At 41.8% G+C, this 23,598-nt stretch overlaps 1 protein-coding gene across 3 annotated transcripts in view; it reads right to left on the bottom strand.

Annotated features, from left to right (window-relative positions):
- Positions 1 to 1,903: 1,903 nt before the first annotated feature.
- Kiaa0586 (KIAA0586 ortholog) overlaps positions 1,904 to 23,598 on the bottom strand; it is a 95,691-nt gene continuing 73,996 nt past the window's right edge. For 2 of the 3 annotated variants that reach the window (XM_052185691.1, XM_052185690.1), the window contains exons 29-31: positions 22,376 to 22,527; positions 19,082 to 19,190; positions 1,904 to 2,227 (exon numbers count right to left, since the gene is read on the bottom strand). In XM_052185691.1, the coding sequence (XP_052041651.1) occupies positions 2,076 to 2,227; positions 19,082 to 19,190; positions 22,376 to 22,527 (413 nt within the window). In that variant the 3' untranslated portion in view covers positions 1,904 to 2,075. The remainder of the gene's footprint in view (positions 2,228 to 19,081; positions 19,191 to 22,375; positions 22,528 to 23,598) is intronic. The other variant, XM_052185692.1, reaches the window with a different exon arrangement.

Below are 23,598 nucleotides of genomic sequence, written 5' to 3' on the forward strand. Positions count from 1 at the left end.
TAAGGACAGTCTGAGGGGCTGTGACTTAAGAGGAAATGCATGTGGAAGGCCTCTTTTTTTTTTTTTTTTTTTTTTTTTTTTTGCACAGGTTTCTAACTTCTGCAAGAAATCCCTAGACCCTGGGCTCTGCTAAAGGTAAAAGGAATTCTAAATTGCTACCCCAGTAATTCTCAGCCTTGATTGTACACTGAAGTTACCTAAAAAAAAAAAAAAAAAAAAAAAGATCTTTTTTCACTTAGAATACCATTGCCTGGACCTCACCCAAGGTCAATTAACCCAGAATCCCTGGTATGTAGCCCAGACATTGGTAGTCTAGCAAGCCCCCTAAGGTTCCACTGTGTAGCAGGGCTGATAACCTACTAAATAACCTTCAAAATCCTCAGAAACTTGACGGGTGACTGCAACTTCTGTGTCTAAGCTTCAGTGCTGACAGAAGAGAGTATTTTAGAGAGCTAACATTTTGTTTGAAAATAAATGCACACAAATGTATTTTGAAAGCTTGGCCCCATTCCATCTCCAGTTCCTTCCCCACCCCACCAGTCTCTCCCACGTTCATGTGGTTTTTGTTTTAAACCCTCTGGGTCCACACATGTGCATATATGCGTGCATGCGTGCATGCGTGTAGGCCCCCCTACTGCAGTATAGGAAGCCTTTTGGGACTGTTTCCTTGAAGACTCTCCTTGCCCAGCTGCCGTCAATGCCAACAGCTCCCCGGCTACTGCAGGGCTCTGTGTCCGCCTCTCCCTCCATGCCGGGGCTGTGTCTGGCTTGCCCTACTACTCACCTTGCGCAAGCAGTAGCCACAGCCACTGTGAATTCCTACTTGCCTTGTGTGTCTGAAAAGCACTTTGCTTTAGTCATCCACTGCCCCTGGCTCTTGAAGTCTTGCCACCCTGTTCTGTGATGATCCAAGCCTTGGCAGGAGGGAGAGGAGGACGTGATGTGATATAGGTGTTATGCAGATTATTATTATTTTTTTTTTTTTGCTAATGTTAGGTTGTTCTTCTAATGTGTTTGGCACATGATGCTGAAGTCCTTCAATATATGAGGGATCCCGTTTACTGCACTGCACTTCACACACAACATTTGCTTACCTGGTGCTAAGCCCTGGGCTGGGCAAGGCCGACCTCATCCCACCCCCAACACTGACAAACATTATCACTAATCTTCAATGTTCTTCAAAAATAATTATTAAATGCATTAACTCACGGCAGCTGACAAGGGGCTCATTTCCCCAGCACAGAGCCAGCAAGGATGGGAGCTAAAATTAAACCTAATCGCAAAGCTATGCCTTTTTTACTTTCTTTTAAATGTGCACTGAAGTTCTGAAAGATGCTAGTAACGCGCTTCACAAGCCTGAACGCTATAAAGTGTAGAGAGCCGCCACACAGGCCACAAGCGGAATCAGCTTCCTCGTCGCCTTCCCTGCCACAAGCGATAAGGTACCGCTGACCGTGGGCACCCCTGACTCCTGCTCCCCAGCCATCAGCTCCATGCCCAGGAGACAAAACTTAGCAGCTTTTTTCTTATTCCAAAAGGATTTGCAGTGGTTAGCTGAGGAATGAGTCTGGTCAGGAGCAGTCACCATTTTAAAAAGGAATGTCCAAGTATATCGCAGGGACAGGAAGTTGAAGACTGTGTTTTTACTCAGAAAAGCTAGGTTTCTTCTTTTGAGAGGAATTCTGTATCAATATGTACACACTTTAAAATTCTTTTTATACTACACAGTACAATATACAAACGTGTCATGACTTCATCTAGGCCCTGTGGAGAGATCTGAATTACTCTTGATTACGTGGTTACAGAAATGTTAGAAGGAATAACCCATAAATCCTCAGGGTAAAGCTATGCCCTTTCCACTGCTCCCCGGTACTCCAGGCTTCTAAGAAACTCACAGCCAGACTTAGGATGTTATATCTACTTTATTCAAAAGCCTTACTAAATATTCAAAGGACACTTTCATCTTAATAAAATATTAGAAATGTTTAAAAATATGTCCAAGGCCAATATTGTACAGACATGGTCTGCAGCCAGCGTGACGTGTCTTCATGAACCTGTGCTGCCTCCCCTCTTGCTCAGAAGGTGTCCGTCCCTGAGGAGTCCGCGCCGCCATGCATGGAGCTGGTGCTCAGGGACTGAGAGCAGTCCTCGAGGTTCGCAGAGGGGAGCGTCACAGACATCCTAGCGGGTGACACGTGTGCAATGAGGAGCGGATCTGCCAGGCCACCTGCACAAAGGAGAGAGGCATCAGACAGCGGCTGGCTGCACACGTGCTCTGCCCTTCCCACACAGACAGCATGGAGATCCCGAGAGTGAGCATCACACACAAGGAAATGTCTTTCTCAAGTTGCTTAGAATTTCCCTTTACCATGGATATCTTGAAGGCAACATTTTACACAAGATCAGGCAATGCAAATTATGGAACACAAGACTGGGATTTTTCCCCACTAAGTTCAAACAGAGGGAAGCGAGTTGAGAAGAAAGGAGTCAGCAGGAATAGAAGGGGGATTACAGGGTGACGGGAATTGTCACAGCTATGTACGAAACTGTCAGAACGGTTACTACAAAACTGCTGTACAGATGCTAAGTCAGACTGCCAGAGTGAGTCTGGTGCCTGCTCTTGTCACTTGGGGTGAATCACCACTCAGCACTCCAAGTTCAGTGTTTTTGTGTTAAATAGAACAGAACCCACCTTGCAGAGCCCATGGAAAATGACCTCACAGAGGAGCTCAGCATTGTCGACATCATCAAACCACAAAAGCCCACTGCAGTGAGTGCCCAGAGACCCAGCCACTGTCTCCAAAGAGACCCTGATATCACTCTCACCGCACATTCGTGACCGGAACTGCAACAGCTGCAGTCAGAGTGTACACTGATTACAGAACGACTTAAAAAGAAGCAGTGGGAAGGGAGAGAAGTTTCTGAAGCCTGGCGTGGCGCTGGCCTCTAACCCCAGCACTGAGGAAGCTGGAGGAGGAGGATGGTGAGTTGAAGTAGCCTGTTTAAAAATAAAACCGAAAACATTCCAAACTCAAGTCCAACTTTGCCAAAGCACTTTGTTTTTCCTCTTCCTTCTACTAAATGGGCTCTCAGCTCAAGGTATATTTGTTAACAACTGCTCACTGATGTGTACCTAACAGCACTACGTTATCAGTTAGCACTTATATGATGTTCTACTCCCCGAACTGCACGCAGTATTAGACCTACAGGGGCAGAATAAAAATCAAAATAAAGCACATCTAAGGATATTTATAGGATATAATTATAGTTAAAATCCACCAATGTTTTAGAAAGCTATGATCTAGAGTATACAAAATATCCAAGAGAAGCATCCAATAAAGAAACATCCAATAGCACAGTTTAATTTATAATAAAGTTACTCCAGGACTGGCTGGAGTCTACAGCTGATAGATGTTCCACTCGTAAACCTACACTCCATTCCTTGAGTTACTCACCTATCCAAAACAACAGTGTTGCCACATAGCTATCAAACTGAACAAAATTGCTTTATATAATCTAAATTCACATATTAAATTGTTCAATATTCCGAGTGTGGTGGTGCACGCCTGTAATCCCAGCACTTGGGAGGCAGAGGCAGGCGGATTTCTGAGTTCGAGGCCAGCCTGGTCTACAGAGTGAGTTCCAGGACAGCCAGGACTACACAGAGAAACCCTGTCTCGAAAAACCAAAATAAATAAATAAATTAATTAATTAAATTAAATAAAAATTGTTCAATATCACCTCTTTTATTCTGATTAACAAGTGATACAAAAATTATAATTTCTTATACTTGTTGCCTCATAATTAAATACTAACAAAAAAAATTTTAAAGATCTTTCTCCCATTTCTTATCTAATAGTGATTCTGTGGGACAAACCAGATGACGGAGTCCGACAGTGAACTGGCTTTTGAAAAGTGTGTGCTGTGTAAACAGCTGTATGAAGCTGCCGTGCATCCAGAGCTAAGACAACACAGAGCAGGTCAGGTACCAGGATGAAAGGCAACGCCCATTCTCAAGATGTTCCTAGCATCACAGTGCAGATGGGGGTGCACAGTTAAAGTCACGGAGAAGTAGCTGTTGAGCTGGGACTTAGAAGTGTTGGGAAGGCAGTAACAGAAAGGAGAAGAACAGAACAGATTTAGGTTCGTGTGCAAGGGGCACTGTGTTCTGGTGCCAAATACAGACTGGTCTGAAAGAATAGTGAGCTCTGAAATGCTGAAGAAGGCAGGGCCAGCCCCTGTATAAGGACATAGAGAACTCACAAAACATTCAAAGAAAATACTAACGTAAACAAATGCATTTTAGAAATGATATAAGTAAGAACGAGCGGAGGGGCCCACAGCAATGATCAAAGAGCCAACAAGTCTGGAGGGAGCCTGCACGCAGGAAGCCTCGAGTGTGGTGCTGCTCAAACGGCAGGTCTGATGGACCGAGCAGACGCGAGTGGGAGGCTGATGGAGGGTCCAGAGATCAAAGATGTCAGACCTGTTATCCCTTTATCAATAGAGATGCCCACAAGATGTGTGAATGGCCTTTCCAGCAGGCAACTGGAATAAAGCTTCCAAAGACTGTAGAGCAGTTTTTAAAGACACAGAATGAGTAGTCAGCCACAGATAGATTAGTGTAACAGGCCACAATCACTTAGAGGGTTAAATGAAATGAGAACATAGTGGGGAAATGTTGGAGGTGCTAAGAAACGGGAATAGAGAGAAAGTCGCAGGAAAGTATTCAGGAAGAGACTGTCAAAAGAAAGTTGCTCAACGTTTGTCTAATTCAAAATTAGTAGAGCTGGTTTGCAACTGTCTTTAATTACAATAAAAAGGAACTGGAAGTAATTTCATGTTGGTGGTGTGTACTGACAGTGGCAGTTAAGGAGAGGAACACTTCAAGCACTGGTTCCTTTCCTTATTAAAACTTTATCATATGTGTGCATGTGCATATGATATGTATAGGGGCACATACATGCCAGAGTGCACATGTGAAGGTAAGAGGACAACTCTGTGGAGCTGGTTCTCGCCCTTTACCTCTATGTGGGTTTGGGTGACGGGACTCAGGTCTTCTCCAGGCTTGCACATCCTAAGAGTCCCAACTAGTCCCTTTAGGACAGGTCACGGTTAAGGACCAAAGAGGCCAGCTTGGGACTGTGCCCTGAAGGTTGCTGTGCAGGGAGGAGTAAAGGGAAGGAAAGATAATGGATAATGGAACAGAGGAGCTGTGCTCTCCCCGCCCCTCTCTGGTCTCCCACAAACACCCAATAAGCATCCTCTGTGAGCCAGGCATTGCTCTAGACTGCAGAATACAGCAGTGAAGAAAACAAAAGCTCCAACCTTCTGATCTCACAAAGTGAGCGGATATATGAAAGGGCTGACGGCCAAATAAGGAAGGAAGAGCACAGTGCATTCACCCATCTAAAGAGATGCAGGGCAAGGGCAGGAACGGGAAGAGACTGCAGATAGCCACATGCATTTTCTGAAGCCTATTCTCAGCAGTGAGATGGCCTCACAGGGTTTAGTGAGTATTAGGCAGGGTCATCTGAAGTGTTATACATGCTACTGGAACACAGAAAGGTCACTCAATTAAGTCAGCTCTTACTCCTAGGTACTCAACAGGAGCCATCCCAACAGGTATCGGCCCTGGGGGAGGGCTACAAAAGGCACTGTTCTTTAAGGAGAATGAGAGTTTGCATGGAAACTAGTAAGGGCACAAAGGAGGGTTGGGGATGGATGTAGCTTAATTTGTAGTGCTTGTCTAGCACACACAACCTTGGGTTTCATCTCCAGCATGCGTAAGCCACATGTGCTATGGAACCTGAAACAGTGGTACTCAGGAGTAGATGGAATGGGGTTAGAGTTAGCCGGGACTAATGAGACCCTCAGCCTGGGCTATGTGAGACCCTCAGCCTGGGCTTTGTGAGACCCTCAGCCTGGGCTACATATGACCTTATACTGGAAGGCCTACAAATAGGTAATGATTTTAAGTCAAAATTACACCAATAAAAGGTACCATTTTATATAATGCTATTTGCTAATATACACTCTGGGAAGGCTTTTTAAAAGTTCATGAAAGTTTTTAAATAACCACAGCTTTAGAACTTTAAAAGAAAATTTTTTAGACAGGATATTTTAAAAAGTACCACTTGATTACTGTTAACAGACAAAAAGGCTAACACATTCACACCCAGTTACAGCTGTCATAGAGCAAAAGGAAAAAAAAAACCCATAAAGAACAGAACATCTTAATAAATCACCATTAGAGCAATATATATTTTTCTGCCTATATTAAATGTAGCTTGATGCTTTAAAGTTTAACTTTAGAATTTCCAGTTGTGTCATTATACTATGATGTCATTGTTTCAACAGCTGGTTTGAGTCTGAAAACAAGACGACTCCTTGATCATAGGGGTCTGCAGTGTGTCGTTAGGTCTGGCGTGCACTTAGGCTGACGCCAGAATCAGACTCTAGATTTGACACTTTCAGAGACATAACTTAATATACTTTTAGAACATTCAAAATATCAAAATTTTGCTTTAAAATACTGAAAATTCATATTTTCCATTCTCTGCTGCTGGGTTTATAAGACTAAGGAATGCAAAACCTAAAAGCAGTTTATGTGAAGTAAATCAACACTTTTTTCCCTCTTTCAATATAACTCTGTCTGTCGGGGACTCACTCTGTAGACCAGGTTGGCCTTAGGCTCACAGAGATCCAGCTACGTCTGCCTGCCAAGTGTTAGGATTAAAGGTGTGCACTGCTATACTTGACTCAATACAGAATTTTTAGTGCTCATTTAGATATATCTGTATTTATTACAATTTTAGAAATTGTGTATAAAATTAATATTTTAGAAATATTAATAATTAAGCATCTTACAAGTCTTCTGGGGTTAGAGAATCTGGGGCTGCAGATTATGAGTCTAGAGCTTAATGCCTGGTGACCCATTTTAGATGTCTTACTTGCAAGCTAAGAGGACCCCAAGCAGAGCACAGCCTTTCTCAACAGCTGAGACAGAGAGAGAAGCCTTTGTGGGCAGATCCAAAGATGGCCACACAGTCAGACATGCCTCATCCTGATACGTGTACTTGGCTCAAGACACATGGATAAATTACAGTGTTCTACAAGATGACTATGCAGTGGTAAGACATTTGACTGTCTCCATTTGGGTTCTTTTTTTTTTTTTTTTTTTTTTTTTACATGTCAGTAAAGACTAGTTTCTTATAAACTGTGGAGTTAGATATAAAGTTTAAAAGAACCAACCGTAATCTTTAATCCAGGTCCATGGAATGTCCTAATTAGCCCAGGAAGAATGAATACCATAAAACTATACAAATTGTTTCACCTATGTAGAGTTTGGGAAAGAGACAGTTATAGCTGTTTATGGGTCAAACGGTCTACGACTACTTTATTAAAAGATGTTTTTCTTAATTCTCAGAACATTTAGTATATTTTGACCATACTCACCTTCAAATTCCCCCCAGATCACCCCCACCTTTAAGTTTTTCTTTTTTCATTTTATTTTATTCCTTTAAACCATTCACTTAAACAATATTCCAGCCCAGCAAGTATAACCCACCCTCTGCACTTTCCCCAGCAGCAGTGGTAAAATGTTAGGAATGTCTCTCCTTGTCAATACTAGATGACACTTGATTGTGCTACTTACCAAGCTGGACTGTAATTAATTCTTTATGTGTAATATCCAATGAACAGCATCTTCCTCAAGAGCATGGATAGGGACTGAGCTTTTGTCTTCTCAGTGACAAGCATAGTAGATTCACAAGATGTTTTGTTTTTTGTTTTTTGAAACAGGGTCTTGATACATAGCCCCGTCTGTCCTGAGACTCACTATTGTATATCAGGCTGGCCTTAAACTCAAAGAGATCCACCTGCCTCTGCCTCCCCAGTGCTGGAACTAAAGGCGCACACCACTGCACTGCCCAGCCCCACTAGCTTGTGCATCTGCTATGCTGTTGAACATGGCTTGCTCCCAGGGACTGCCTCATTTGCCTCTGCTTTCTATAAAGTTCCAGCTTGATCCTAGGTGCGTAGGAGCCCTTGAAATCAAGTAGACTAACAACCAACCAGCCTGCTTCTTCCTGAGCCTCTGGCTCTTCCAATAGCTTGCTCGAATTCACCCTCCACCTGGTTTTAAAACCAGCGACTATTCCCAGCAGCGCAGTCGCTCCCCAGCTGTCTGAGAACACTGCAGCGGCTCCGTGGTGCTTTATTAACTCTGGAAGCATTTTGTCCCGTCCACCTTGGTCTCATCTGCTCTTGCTTCAATTCCTTGTGTAAGCAGCTGCTGACCTCTCCTGCTGCAATAAACTCTCCTCCCTTACTTAACCCAGCCTGCAGTTTGCAACATCTTATCAGTGCTTGAGAACAAATGCTCCATGTTTTGATGCAGAAGCACACTGGTCGTGCTGCTCAGGATCATGGGTAACTTTGTATATGCCTTCACTTTCCACAATCGATAGTAACATTTTATCTTTCATACTTAAAGGAGTATTTTAAATTGTTACAATATCTTATTTTCTCCATTTGGCTATGAGCTGTTTAATGCCGGAACTCTCTTCCTGACCTTCTGTATCATCTGCTGAAGGATATTTCAGACACATAAGCCCTGCTATATTTGAGTTTATTACTGCTTGTTTTTCAAATGAATTGACAAATGCTTATCTTAAAATTTACAATTTAAGATAAAAACATAGTAGCTTACATAGGAGAAATGAAAGTCCAGGCACCTGTGAAAACAACGCCAGCTCCTTTTTTCTACCGCAGTAACAGTTAATGTGAAAGACTTGTTTCTTCTTATGCCAGCTTCCAGCCGCTCAGCTTTGTTTAAAACTGACTTCAAAGTTTAAACTCTATCCTGTCCCAACAAATAACCTTCCCCAGATGGAACTACCCAAGTATTACCCTCGGTGCTCTGAACACTACACCTGCAGCTCTGAATTCAGCATTTTACAAACTTTCCAAAGGAATGAAGGCTTCTTTCCCTGGCCTCTAATGTACGTTTTAGAGAGCTGATGTCCTTAATTCTGTGGTAAGTCTGCACACACTTTAGAAGGGTTAAAAATGGGCACCAGTGTTTCTACTGTGCTCATGATAAGAGAGAAGGCACGGTATGAAACTGCAAGAAACACTCCAAATTCAGGACTTTAAAAATAGCAACCTCACCTGTACATATAGAGAAGACACACACTGCACTCATTCTGTGTCCTACCCACGGCACCCAGTGGATCTAATTAAAACAAAGCTCTGCCTCTCCCCACCCCCAGTAAAATATCAGTTAGGCATAGAAATAATCACAATTTGTATTCGCAAAAAAGAACTCAGGCTAAATGCTCTTATTCCATTAGTTCCTCCCATAAAAAGGTCAACATAATGCTTCATCTAGTGACCTTAGTAGAGAAGGAAGTCAAACACACGAATGTAATGCCTGTCAGCGAGAGACCTTGCCTAACTGATTCTTATCTTTATCCAAAAGATGAGATGGATAGAACTGCAGATAATTGCAAAATTAAACCGATTCTTAAAAGTGGGTGAAACTCATGAGCTCTTTCTTAGAGGGTTATAATTTGCATTCTATAGCTCACCTAAGGACTTATCATTACAGAAAGAAGTTGAGGCTCTCCTCTGCCCTAGCCAGCTGAGGCCACACTGAAAAACAACCATTTTCAAGCAGCAGAGGCAGCATACTACTGAGCCACGGGAAGAGCAGTTATATGAAATAAGCAGGCATCTCTTCATGTCGAGGAAGGAAGAAAAGCAGAGAAAAGTCAAACCATCCATGGCCTATACACAGGCTGAGTTTTCCTAACCTAAAAACTCTGACAACCAAAACACTGCAAAAATCAGCAAAATCTGACAGCCAACTCACAATGGAAAATTCCACATCTGACCTCATATCGTGGCCACAGACTTTTTGTAGACTAAAATAATACTGCATAAAATTATCTCCAAGCTGTGAGATAAGGTATATGTGGCACATAGTGATTTTCATGTTTAATCAGGAGTACCATCCCTAGATAACATTATCTATATACCAATATTCTGAAATTTAAATAATCTAACTAAAACATTCCTGTCCCAAGCATTTTAGATAAAACTATTTAACCTACAGTTCTCAGGCCAACAAAATGCCGTGAACACCAAGAACCAGACCACAATGATAGCATGAGGTCAACCTGCACTCCAAATTACAATCAACAACCACCGACTATTGTTTCAAGCAAACTCTTGGAACTGAGCAAAATGTGTCACGGAGTACAAGCAGTATTTCTTTTATTAGTTTCTCTAAGATACAAAAACCTGTCTCTCAAGCTTCTATATGCATTTATGTGTTTGTGTTGGGGGACACATGCACAGCTTTGGTAGTCATTCCTCTCTGTCCCCCACATGGGTCCAAGAGATTGAACTAAGGTCATCAGGGCGAGGAAGGAGCTTCAATCACTGAGCCATCTTGCTGGCCCTTAAGCTTTCTTTCATTCAGTAAGAATTTCAGGTAGTCTTTATAAGAAGATGAGACGTAGGTGACCAACACTGTGAGACTTAGGCCAGGCTTACTGTCGCAGGTCTGTAGCAACACACAAGTTTACATGGCAGTGGCTCTCAAGCTGTGGGTGTGACCCTCTGGGGTCCACCAACCCTTTCACACGGGTCACCTACAACCATTAGAAAACAGATATTGCCGGGCGGTGGTGGTGCACACCTGTAATCCCAGCACTCTAGGAGGCAGAGGCAGGCGGATTTCTGAGTTCGAGGTCAGCCTGGTCTACAGAGTGAGTTCCAGGACAGCCAGGGCTACACAGAGAAACCCTGTCTCGAAAAAAACAAATCCAAAAACCAAAAAAAAAAAAATAAATAAATAAAAAAAGAAGTAGAAAACAGATATTTACATTATGATTCCTAACAGTAGCAAAATTACAGTTATGAAGTAGTAATAAAAATAACTTTATGGTTGGGGGTCACAATAGCATGAGGAACTGTATTGAAAGGTCACAGCATTAGTAACATTGAGAACCACTGCTATATAGCGAGATGCTAGTTTTAAAAAAGAAATTACATGAACCCACACACCTATGGCCACTTGATCCTCGATAAAGGGGCTGAAAACATCCAATGGAAAAAAGATAGCCTTTTCAACAAATGGTGCTGGTTCAACTGGAGGTCAGCATGCAGAAGAATGCGAATTGATCCATCCTTGTCTCCTTGTACTAAGCTCAAATCCAAATGGATCAAGGACCTCCACATAAAGCCAGACACTCTGAAGCTAATAGAAAAGAAACTGGGGAAGACCCTTGAGGACATCGGTACAGGGAGAAAGTTTCTGAACAGAACACCAATAGCATATGCTCTAAGATCAAGAATTGACAAATGGGACCTCATAAAATTACAAAGTTTCTGTAAGGCAAAGGACACCATCAAAAGGACAGATCGGCAACCAACAAATTGGGAAAAGATCTTCACCAATCCTACAACAGATAGAGGGCTAATATCCAATATATATAAAGAACTCAAGAAGTTAGACTCCAGAAAACCAAACAACCCTATTAAAAAATGGGGTACAGAGTTAAACAAAGAATTCTCACCTGAAGAATTTCGGATGGCAGAGAAACATCTTAAAAAATGCTCAACTTCATTAGTCATTAGGGAAATGCAAATCAAAACAACCCTGAGATTTCACCTTACACCAGTCAGAATGGCTAAGATTAAAAATTCAGGAGACAGCAGGTGTTGGCGAGGGTGTGGAGAAAGAGGAACACTCCTCCACTGCTGGTGGGGTGGCAAATTGGTACAACCACTCTGGAAATCAGTCTGGCGGTTCCTCCGAACACTGGGCACCTCACTGCCAGAAGATCCTGCTATACCACTCCTGGGCATATACCCAAAAGATTCCCCAGCATGTAATAAGGATACATGTTCTACTATGTTCATAGCAGCCCTATTTATAATTGCCAGAAGTTGGAAAGAACCCAGGTATCCCTCAACAGAAGAGTGGATGCATAAAATGTGGTATATCTACACAATGGAGTACTATTCAGCCATTAGAAACAATGAATTCATGAAATTCTTAGGCAAATGGATGGAGCTGGAGAACATCATACTAAGTGAGGTAACCCAGACTCAAAAGATGAATCATGGTATGCACTCACTAATAAGTGGATATTAACCTAGAAAACTGGAATACCCAAAACATAATCCACACATCAAATGAGGTACAAGAATAACGGAGGAGTGGCCCCTTGTTCTGGAAAGACTCAGTGAAGCAGTATAGAACAAAATCAGAACAGGGAAGTGGGAAGGGTTGGGTGGGAAAACAGGGGGAGGGAAGGGGACTGATGGGACTTTCGGGGAGTGGGGGTCCAGAAAAGGGGAAATCATTTGAAATGTAAGTAAATATATCAATAAATTAAAAAAAAAGAAATTACAAAGATTAAAAACAGTACACATTTCATTTTTCTGGGCCACACAATCTGACTGGGGACATTCAGTTTACATTATTATACTACATAAAACATCTGAAAATTAAGTGTTTTAAAGTATGAAATCCACAGAACAAATCAAGACAAAGAAACCAAAGTTCACAAAGGATAGTTTTAAAAGAAAATCGGGTTTTATGAAGAGGATGGTAACTACAAGTTACTCACATATTCAAAATCTGCATAGAGGCCCAAATTTAATACCCACCTTTGACAGGAGACTTGCACTAAATGTGGCATACCTCTGCTCACTTCCTGTTCTGCCTGAGTCTACCAAAGTGAGGAGAGAAACTATTGTCTGGTCCCTCTGGCTTAACAGACTAAAAATATAAGTACTCTGGTGGAGCCCCTTCCATTAAAGAACCATCCACATCCACAGAGCGGGAGAAAAGGGGCAGCCTTTCCTGACGGTCAGGGTTCTCTGTAAACCCAGCACACTCCTGAAGCCAGGTTAAGGACGCTCTCAGGGGACACCGCATACTGGAAGTGTCACAAGAACCATCACAACTGCTGATGCTTCCATCATAGACCAGGGTTAAGAGCCCTTGCTGCAGAGGACCTGCATGGGGTTTCGTGCACCCACACGGGGATCTAACAACCATCAGTAACTCCAGTTCCAGGAGATCTGGCACCTTCTGTGGCCTCTGATGGCAACAGACACACACACTGCACTTACACACATGGAGACAAAACACCCATACACATAAAATATAAAATGAATAATTCTTAGAAAAAGATCCTCTTGATAGAAACACAAAACACCCCTCCACCAAAACTGGGGAAGAACAAAGGTATCTCATAATACTCCTTCTAACAGAAACCATTATATCAATGTTAGAGCTAACTGTAATTTATTCTCTGACAAGAAGCCGTTTCTCAGCTCCCATGTGTACATGGGAGTCCTGGCTGAGGGGCTCTTGCTCTACAGCTGAGGAGAGATAACCTATAGTCAAGTCCATGCCATCTGAGAGCCAGTGACCAGACTTGTAGGCTGCTACCATCCCTTACCTTATACCGATGGATAAGGACATGGAAGAAAGCGATACACACTGGTACTGAAGCCAGAGGGGAAAGACATGTCTGTTTGACCCACACATTTCTATGGACATTTTGAATAGGTAATAAGGACTGCAAAGTGAGTCTACCATGTACAAATGCTTCGATATCATGGGTGTAACTTGGAACAGGCCTGTTAGCCTTTACATAAAAGTCTGAAGACAGCACGGAATAAAGAGGTAGTGACTTTACATTTGGAAACAGAACCCTAAGTCAGGAGAGCGAGCATCTTGCTGAAATGTGTCTTAAAGGCACATAGAAATGTCCTGGGATGGACCATTTGTTCATGCTTCATAAAGGCATACAGAGATGTTCTGGGATGGACCACTTGTCCATACTCAGCTTCTCCTAAACATACCTTATTTCAGTACTTTAGTCTTTTGTTTTAAATATTCACCCACAATCTAGCCTTGCAGTATGAATTAAAAGTAGTAAATGAGATGCAGATATAGATAGCTTAGTAGTACAGGGCTTGTTTACCACACATTCCTAATATGACACGGGAGCACACACACACACACACACACACACACACACACTGAAATAAAGGCAACTAGGAGCTGCAGATGGCTCAGTGGTTAGAAGCACATGTTGCTCTTGCAAAGGAGTCAAGTTTGATTCCCAGCGCCCACCTTGTGGTTTACAACTGCCCACAGCTCCAATTCAGGGGCTCCAATGTCTTCTGGGCCTCAAGCAGGCACATGTGTACACATATAACAGGCAAGACAACCACATGAAAACATTTAAAAATCTAAAAGCAAAATCTACCATACAATATTATTAAACAAACAAACAAAAAACCCGTCAGCCAGGCAGTGGTGGCGCATACCTTTAATCCCAGCACTTGGGAGGCAGAGGCAGGCAGATTTCTAAGTTCGAGGCCAGCCTGGTCTGCAGAGTGACAGTCAGGGCAATACAGAGAAATCCTGTCTCAAAAAAACAAAAAAACCCAAAAAACCAAAAAACCCTAAAACCAGTCTACAGGACCCTTACCTATCTACCAGGAATATGTGGATGAGGCCTCCAAACAAAGTTTTTCATGCATAAAACATGAATTTTGAAATGAATGTTCAGAATTTAAAACAAGTAAGTAGACAACATTGAAAACACTCAGGATAGATTCAATTTTATTATAAATTTGAGTTCACTGAGAAGAAAAACTAAGACTATTATTAGGGTATTTAAAAATAAATTAAAAACGTGTTAGTGTTTTTAAACAAGCACTCTTCTAAATTAAGTTGTTGGCTCTGTGTCTAAGAAAGCACATCTTACTGAAATAGCAGTACTTTCAGAGACAGCATCTGGTAGCACAAAAGCATCTATCCAACTGCCAAAAAGTTACTGGTTAAGTCAGGAAATTGACAAAGGACCCATCTACTCTGAATACAGACCACAATTTACTTTAGTTATGTACATGTAATTATTAAAATTCATTTAAAAGCAGTTAAATGTGTGAACTCACTGCTCTGCAGTGTTATGACAGGGACTGCCTGCCTTTTAGGGGCAAGAATGTCTGGAAGGACATTCCACCACTACAGTCTGGTTGAGAATGGAGAGACCATGTTTTAGTAGACAGCTTTATCTACAGTAAACTTCCTGTTGGTTCAAGCGCCTGTGAGACAGCTACTAAAACAAATTCCCCCCAGACAATCTTTTATAAAAGCATGCCACAATGGTTTTAAAATGAAAAGAACCTTAAAAAAAGTTACGATAGTTTCGCCTATGAAAAAAGCCATGCACACTGTATGATTTCATTTACATAAAGCACATAACAAACAAGTCCTAAAGTCAGAACAGTGGTATGTCCTTGTGGGTGGAGGGTAGGCCGGAGAGAGACCACGAGCCTGGGCCGCACACTGACCTCCCCAGCTGGACACTGGCTGTGCACGTGTGCTCTGCTGGTGCTGGTCCTTTGAGCAGGAGTAAGCTCACAGTCCATGTGTACTTTTCTATATACATATATGTTATTCATGCATAAAAAATTAAAGTTGGAAAAACCAATAGGTTAGTATCAGCAATTAAAAGGGAGTATATCTGAGTTTTTAACCAATTCTTAATGATGATGAAACATTTTGCTACTGCCAAGTGGAATTCAAACATGAATTCCTTTAAACTCTAATGCTATGCACAAACCTCTTCAGAGGCAAAGATTAGTTTTTGTTTTTACCATCCATAGCACTGACAATTAGCTACCTACATTAATTAAAAACAAACCATAAGTGAAAAAAGACAAAAACTAAATAAAAACAAACTAACTTTAACTAATCTGGAAATATTTCTGAGCTCTTTCTACATTTTGTACATCCTCCTCACAGTTTCCTAGGGCACGTCACGGTAACAGCACTGGACTACAACTAACTCTTACCCAACACTCATTCCTGTGATCTCATCTGGCAGTCCTACACCAGGTCACAGAGTGCAGGGCAAAGTCTCAGCTGCAATGTTCTTACGTGTGACAATTGGCAGCCACAAAGGCTGCATACAAAGAGAGTAACAACGTTTATAAAGCAAGCTGGAGCTAAAGCTAAGATAGTCTATAGATACAACATCTGTTTTCTGAGATGTTTCCTTCCTAAACATGAGAATTTCTCCAAAATTATGGCTCACAATTATCACTACAAATCCACAAAATCATCTGTGCCATCTTAAAAGTGGTTTCTCCCACACTAGCCGCTCCTAACTAAATTTGAGAACAAAAATTAAAACTGACAGTGACCAGTTCTCCTCCCTAGGGTTGGACCTGGTAACTTTTAGAAGAGTCACTGAATGAAAAATGAGCACACACACACACACACACACACACACACACACACACACAGAGGAAGCCACTAGAAAATAAGAACAACAACATTCCATCCCCTAAAGAGGAGCAGGAAAGATGTGCCACTGTGGTAAGTTTCAGGCATGGGGAAGGAGGGTGGCTTCTGCTCACGGCATAAGACATCAGCAGGAATAAGAGCCTTCCCCTCCTACGTCACCACTCCTCTGATAACAGCTCCAAGCTGTGAGGTGCAGCTGTGAGGCCCTGGCAGCAGGGCAGTCACAGCGGCGTGCTTTGCTAGCACAGCTCTGGAGTACAGTGTACAGAGAAGCACCGCTGCTGGTGTGAAAACAGTCTGATACAAACCAGATGGAACTATGAGATGGGCAGCACAAAGGGAAACAATTGGCTCATTCAACAAAGTCAGGCCCCTGCCCCAGAGAATTCACTCAAGACAGTAACAGTCGCCCTCAGTTGATACAAGCCATGTGGATATAGTTGAAAGAATTGTTTGTCCTCAGACTAAACAAAGTTTTGGTTTTTTGGATTTGGTTTTTTCGAGACAGGGTTTCTCTGTGTAGCCCTGGCTGTCCTGGAGCTCACTCTGTAGACCAGGCTGGCCTCAAACTCAGAAATCCGCCTGCCTCTGCCTCCCAGAGTGCTGGGATTACAGGCCTGTGCCACCACCACCCAGCAAAGTTTTGATTTCTAAATTCTTATATTCATTAATTGCAGCTTGGTGTAGTATTGGCTTTTTTCTTTCTTTCTGCCCTTCTTTCCTTCTTTCTTTCCTTCCTTTCTTCCTTCCTTCCTTTCTTTCTCTTTCTCCCCCAAAATAAGTATTTCACTTACAGAATATATGTATTTTGTGACACCACAGCAATACATGGAAACTAATTTTGTGATGCTTCCTGTAAAGTGTTACAGACACAAATAAGCCAAACCATTTCAGGAAACTGGCGGTTGATGATTGATTACAGCGATGCAGTAACTAGAATAGACAACACAGTAGTTCCAGGACCACCTAAGTTCTCATTGTCATGAAAGGCTCCCAACAGAACTATACTGCTACCTAAACATGTTCCCAGGGTCTCATGTGATAAGGTATTATTGCAATTATATTAACAGAAAAAAAAAAGTGTCTATGTCCCACCTGTTCATTCGGGCTGAGAAGCTGACAACAACTGGATTTTAAGAAAACTTTTTGGTAGTAACAGCCACTTAGATCCTTCTGCTAGCATGACTCCAAATAGCACATATGTATACATGTATACACATTATTAGTTTTCCTGAGCTAACACAGAGCAAATGGCCCTTCATCTTAAATTGAAGAGTAATTACGGTTCCACACATATATCTTTTAAAAAAGTACTTCTTTTCTTTATTTTTCTTATAGAAGATTTCCTGTGTTTGCCTTTTGCCATTAGAGTTTTGAGTTAGCAATATATGGTTTTTCCGTCTTCGAAGGAGCCCCAAACACTTCACATTCCAGAGCCTGCCCTTTGTTCAGAGCTAGGCAAAAAGGCCTTGAATAGGTGATCCTGGCCCCACAAGGTAACTGGAAATGAGCTAAGCTTATCTTGCTTCGGTAAACTGCTTACACCATTATCCCTATCCAGGAGTTCATGCAGCTATAGACTCTAAGAAAATAGGAAACTAATTGGTCCACTGAGCGTGGGCTCCAATAATTTAAACTGATTGGCCTAAAAACTATGGAGTGGTACAAATTGATTGGCTCGCATTTCATGGGCTCTCCATGCTAAGAAATGATTGGTTTGTGATTTAAAGGCTTTGCTATAAACTTATAAAAGCTGTCGCAATTCAGCATTTGGGGTCCACAGTCCTCTACCCCTGCGCGGTGTACGGCTGTGGAACCCAGAATTCTGGAATAAAGAAATCCTCATGTTATTGCATCGAGACCGTTTCTCGCGAGTGATATGGGTGTTGCCTTCCGAGGCGTGGGGTGCTGGGGCACCCTCGGTTTTTGGGGGTCTTACGCAGCCTGAACCAGGGTGTCATAGTGTGTACATGCTTGTTGAGTTCTGAATGATCACTTCTCTTTTGGATTTAAAGTGTGAAAGCCGGACCTGAAGAGGTGGCCCAGCACTTGCCACAAAAGCTCAGTTCCACCTCCACTTAGAATCTGGACAGGGCTACGGTGAACACTGAGCAGCAAACATGGTTGCGGAACAGTCTCTCTGATGGGCTGACTTAGGGTCCTCTGAGTATAAGGCCAAGACTTGGAGGGCTCAGGCATACAGGAAGCTCTATTTTTGTTTTGTGAGAAACCTGTATACTAACTTCTACAGTAGTTGTACCAGTTTATACTCTGAGAGCAGACAAGGGCTGCTCTTTCCCCACAGCTTTGCCAGAGTTTGCTGGCTGCTCACTCATTTTGATAACTACTCAGATTGAAATGAAGTAGTTTTAATTTGCATTTTCCTGACGGCTCATAACACTAATGATCATAACACAGCATCTTAATGGCAATAACCTTAAATGGAAAAAACAGTGGCTAAGGGTTTTAAAACCCCATTAGAAATTGTTTATTAATTAAATAAAAAGAGCAAACAAATTTTATTGTCAAAATATAAGATTTGCCTAAATATATAATTGAAAGAAAACAGATCAAATAACTCCTGGAGACAAGAATGAGATTCATATAAAAATATTTTCATTATATATTTGTTCATTATCAGGACATCAAATTTGATCTAATACATATACTCAAATGTTTAATGAACATGATTGTTTAAATTCACTATCTGATACAAAAATAGCTTACCTTGAAGTTGTGAAAGTGAACTGTCAGATTTATTTCTTATACAGGTTAGATGTCTTTGTATTGGCTTGTGTTCAACTTGTTTAGTGTCTGAATCTTGCTTTTGTTGGTACTAAAGAATTTAAGAAATGAAGCCATATTATTTTTTTAAGTTAAAAGTTAAATTGGTTCTATTATATAAACATTCGAGAATTTGATTTGCTTTCAAATAGCTATTTCGTGATTGGACTTCAGGCAGTTCACGGTGTGAGAGTGTGAAGAAGTCCGCCCCTCCTATGAGCATCACACCTCTTAGGTAATGCAGAGATCTGGGATTTATGACACTTGTGATTCCAGAGTGACAGATGCCGGTGACAGGCAGGCCAACAAAGGCATCCACACCATCTTTCCTACTATTCAAGGCCAACAACTGAAATGCTTTGTTACAGATAGGCTGCATTTTCTAGCTTCTCTATTCTTTTTTTTTTCTTTTTTTTTTCTGTTATTTTACAAGTCTCAACATGTGATCCTTTGACTCAGACTCATGAGCATGGATAACAAGTGATCATGACTGTCTTTGGCTAGAATTTTACTAAATGAAATCATTGTATATTTTTTTGCAGGGAGAAGGTACTAGCTTTTACTCAACATAATTAGGGGGGAAGCCCCCCATTTGTGGTAGTTGGAAAACTGGCCCTGGGGTCATGAGAGGCAGTGAGATGGCCCTTGTTCCTTGCCTGTTGCAGCACTTGGGAAATCAAGCCCTGCCCCTCACCTGGGCAGCACAGTAGACCTGGCCCTGGTGGAGGGGGCACAGGTGAGCCTGCCCCAAAGGCATGGGAGAGCTGGCACACTACTCATTTGCCATGATGTGGCATGGGTACCGGAGTGATGCCTTCTCGTGCCCCCACCACCCACCACCTGCAGTAGTCAGGAGAGCTGGGAGAGAGCGACCCGTCCTCTCCCTAGCTACAGCCCGTGGGAGAGCAGGTTGTGCATCTCGGCAACACAGTGGGGCTGGCCCTAATAGCGAAGGCACAGGCGAGCAGCCCTGAGAGGGAGACAGGAGGAGCTGGCCCAGCCCCTCACAGGCTTCAGCACTTGGAGAGTGGGACCTGTGCACTGACCAGGCAGCACTGCGGAGCTGGCTCTGGAGGCAAAGGTGCTGCTGAGCTGGCCGCAGGGCACGAGAGCATGAGCGATGACCCCGCCTCCTGCTGATGGCACCACTGGATGGCTTAGCTGGAGCAGTGGAACTTGCCTGCCTTGGTGGTGTGGATGAGGAAGAGCCAGCAGGCTGACCAGCTCAGCTACTACACAGGCCCAGATCCAGGGCTCTGAGCTGGCCTGCCCCCCAAATCTATATCCTCTGCGGATGGTTGAGACACGTGAAAGGCCCAAAGCTGCAGGGCCTTTCAGAGCAACCCAGAGCAGCACCAGGATAACTGGGAGGAGACTGGTGAGGATCCAATACTGATGGTGTGCCAGAAGGCAGAGGTCTTGAGCCAGACCAATGACTCACTGCAGTGAAGATTTACAAGTGAGGATGTGTGGACAGAGGAATGTAACGTGGGGCGTGCTGTGACAGACTATAGCTACCATGATGAGATGTTTTCTATGCTTTGTTTTTGTTTGTTTGTGTGTGTTTTTATTACTTTGGGAGTGGGACATTGTGAGAGACAAGGATGATGGTGGGTGGGGAGAGAAGTGGGACTGGGGTGCACGATGTGAAACTCACAAAGAGTCAATAAAAAGTAAATAAATAAAATTGTTGTATATCTCAAGAGAGATATATTGTATATGAGTTCCTATACTCATAGTGCCCTGGGAATAGTGGCATTCTAGAATATATAACATAATATACTTTGTCCGGTCACCATTTGCTGAATATTGTGTTATTTCTAAGTTGTGGCTAATACAAATACAGAGTCCCTATGAACACTCATCTGTTCTATATTTTCTTAGGAAGTAAGATGTATAGTCATGTGTCAGCTGCATGTCTACACCACTCCAAATCCCCAGCCAGCAATGTACTGGAGCTCAGCTGTCCCACATCCTTGCCAGCAGATGCGAGACAGCCTCAGAGCCTTGTGGTTGCTGATGAGAGTACAGAGGTCGCTTGCTGTGCTCTCCCCTGCATCTCCTGGTGTCTCCTACCATATCCTGCTGACTCACCTTTCCCGAGCTTCTGGGTGAGTGTGTGCACATCTTCTGTGCGTTTGAGTTGCGCTGGTCCTCCCTATGCTCTGATAACTTGTTTCCCGCTCAGCTTCTTTCATTCACTTAACACTGTGTTTGCGGAGTAGAAGTTCTTATTTTTGATAAGAACTAATTATTAATTCTCGTCATCAACAGGGCTTTTGCAACAGGAAGTTCTTGCCTTTTAGTTACAAAATCTTTTCTTTAATGCAGACATTATTTGCATATTTATTAGTTTTTCCTGATCTTTGTTTGAACACAGATTAGCAATAATAAACCCTACATAATACTGTATTCCATAAGCAATTTTTATCATATATTTTTAATATTCTTCCTTGATATCATGGAATGTTGTAAATTACCATGCAAAGAATACTGATTGAATAAATTAATTTACAATGAGGAATAAATTGCTAACCATGAATATAAAACTGTATTTATTACCATGAGCATTTATTTAGATTAAAATCTTTGAGAACAAGCATCCTAATTTTTTAATATACAAGGTTTCATGGGCTATTGGTTTCACTCATTATAAAATTGTTATGCTTTTGCAGAACATATTATATATATTTAAAAGTATAAATATTAAATACTTAATAGGCACAAATCTGAGCTGGCTTTTTTTATAGCAGAGTTATAAATGATAATAGTGACTTAACTAGGTGTCAGACATTTTAAATACAATTTTTATTTTTTAAAATTTCATTTATTTTGTGTGGGCAGGGAACTGTGCTAACAAGTGTTCATGTGTAGGTTAAAGGACAAGTGGAGTTGTTGGTTCTCTCCTTCCTCCATTAAGAACATTCTAGAAGATGCTGAGTGTGTTGAGGCACACCTTTAACCTTTTAATCCTAGCAGGCAGAGGCAGGAGGATTTCTCTGAGTTTTCAGCCATCCTGGTTTACACTGGGACCTTGAAAGCACCTAAGACTACATAGTAAGACTCTTTGTCTCTGCTTCTCCCATCCCCCTAAAATGTTTTCAGGATTAAAATCAAGTCTTTTTTTATTTTTGTTTGTTTTGAGACATGGTCCTCTATGTAGCCCTGGCTGTCCTTCAACTCACAGAGCTTATGATTCTTATTTTAAGTAAAGTATAAATGTTCTTGTCTTGGTACCTGAGAAAAATCTTCAGTTGCTTCTGGTAAATTAACATCACTGGTTTTTGTTGTGTGTGTTGTGGGAAGAATAAGGTTAGAATCAGGCTGCAACTCCAGTTCCCTTAAGCTCATTGGACCATGACTGACACATAAATCTTCACAAATATTACCTATATCAAACAGGTAAACAAGAAGTTAAATTGTCAGTTACTTTAGTAAAATAGCAAGCAATAGAATTCAATTACCAGTATTAGAAAGCAGTTACTTAAAAGTCAGATTCAATATGATACTTTCTATTTAAAATGTAACCTTGCTACAGATGGGGCCTGACAGGAGGAGAAGAGATGACAGAGGGGAGGGCAGAGAGTGTCTTATTTTCCTTTTCTGTTGCTGTGGTAAGATAGCCTGAAAAAGCAGCTTGAGGGAAAAAGGGTCTGCTTGGCTCAATACCAGGCTCACATCCTGAGAACCTGAAGTCAAATCACACCCGCAGTCCAGAGCAGAGACAAATGAGCTAATGCATGAAGCTACTGCGCAGCTTACTTTCTCTGCTCTGTACAATCCAGGATGCTCTGTCCAGACACTGGTGTCACCCACAGTGGGTGGACCTCCCACTAATTTAGATAATCTTCACAGCCATACCTAGAGGCCAAGCGAAGATAGATAATCTCTCATTGAGATACCCTCCTCAAATAACTCAGATTGTGTCAAATTGACAAAACTACAAGGGGTATGAGAAGACATGGTCAAAGTACATCATGTAGTGTTATAAAAATGTTTTTATGAAATCTAGTATTATGTACAGCAAATATATGTCAATGGAAAAAAGTAATCCTACATAAAGAACAACTTCTGGTTAGAAAATGCTGGCATCAATTAGCTTTGTTCTGTAGAACTTTTCTTCAGATGATCACACTCCTTTATTTTATCTAATCTAAATGTCCAAACAGTAAAAAGATAAGAGCAGAAATATCCATATATGTGATATCGCTGTACACGTGTCATCCTTTATACTCCAGGTGCTTTCACATATATAACTCACTCAATGAATTATCTGAAAGCTGTGAATCAACAAAGACTTAAAATTGACAGCTTCTAACTCATGGCTTTATATTTCATATTCTTCCTAAAATGAATTCTAATGTATGCATATGTGTGTGTACACTCATAATTATACAGATGCACATGTATAAACGGGTGCACATACACATGGGTGCTTGATATGGTGGTTTGATAGCAAT

The sequence above is a fragment of the Apodemus sylvaticus genome, chromosome 6 (assembly GCF_947179515.1).
Source record: "Apodemus sylvaticus chromosome 6, mApoSyl1.1, whole genome shotgun sequence".
NCBI lineage: Eukaryota > Metazoa > Chordata > Mammalia > Rodentia > Muridae > Apodemus > Apodemus sylvaticus.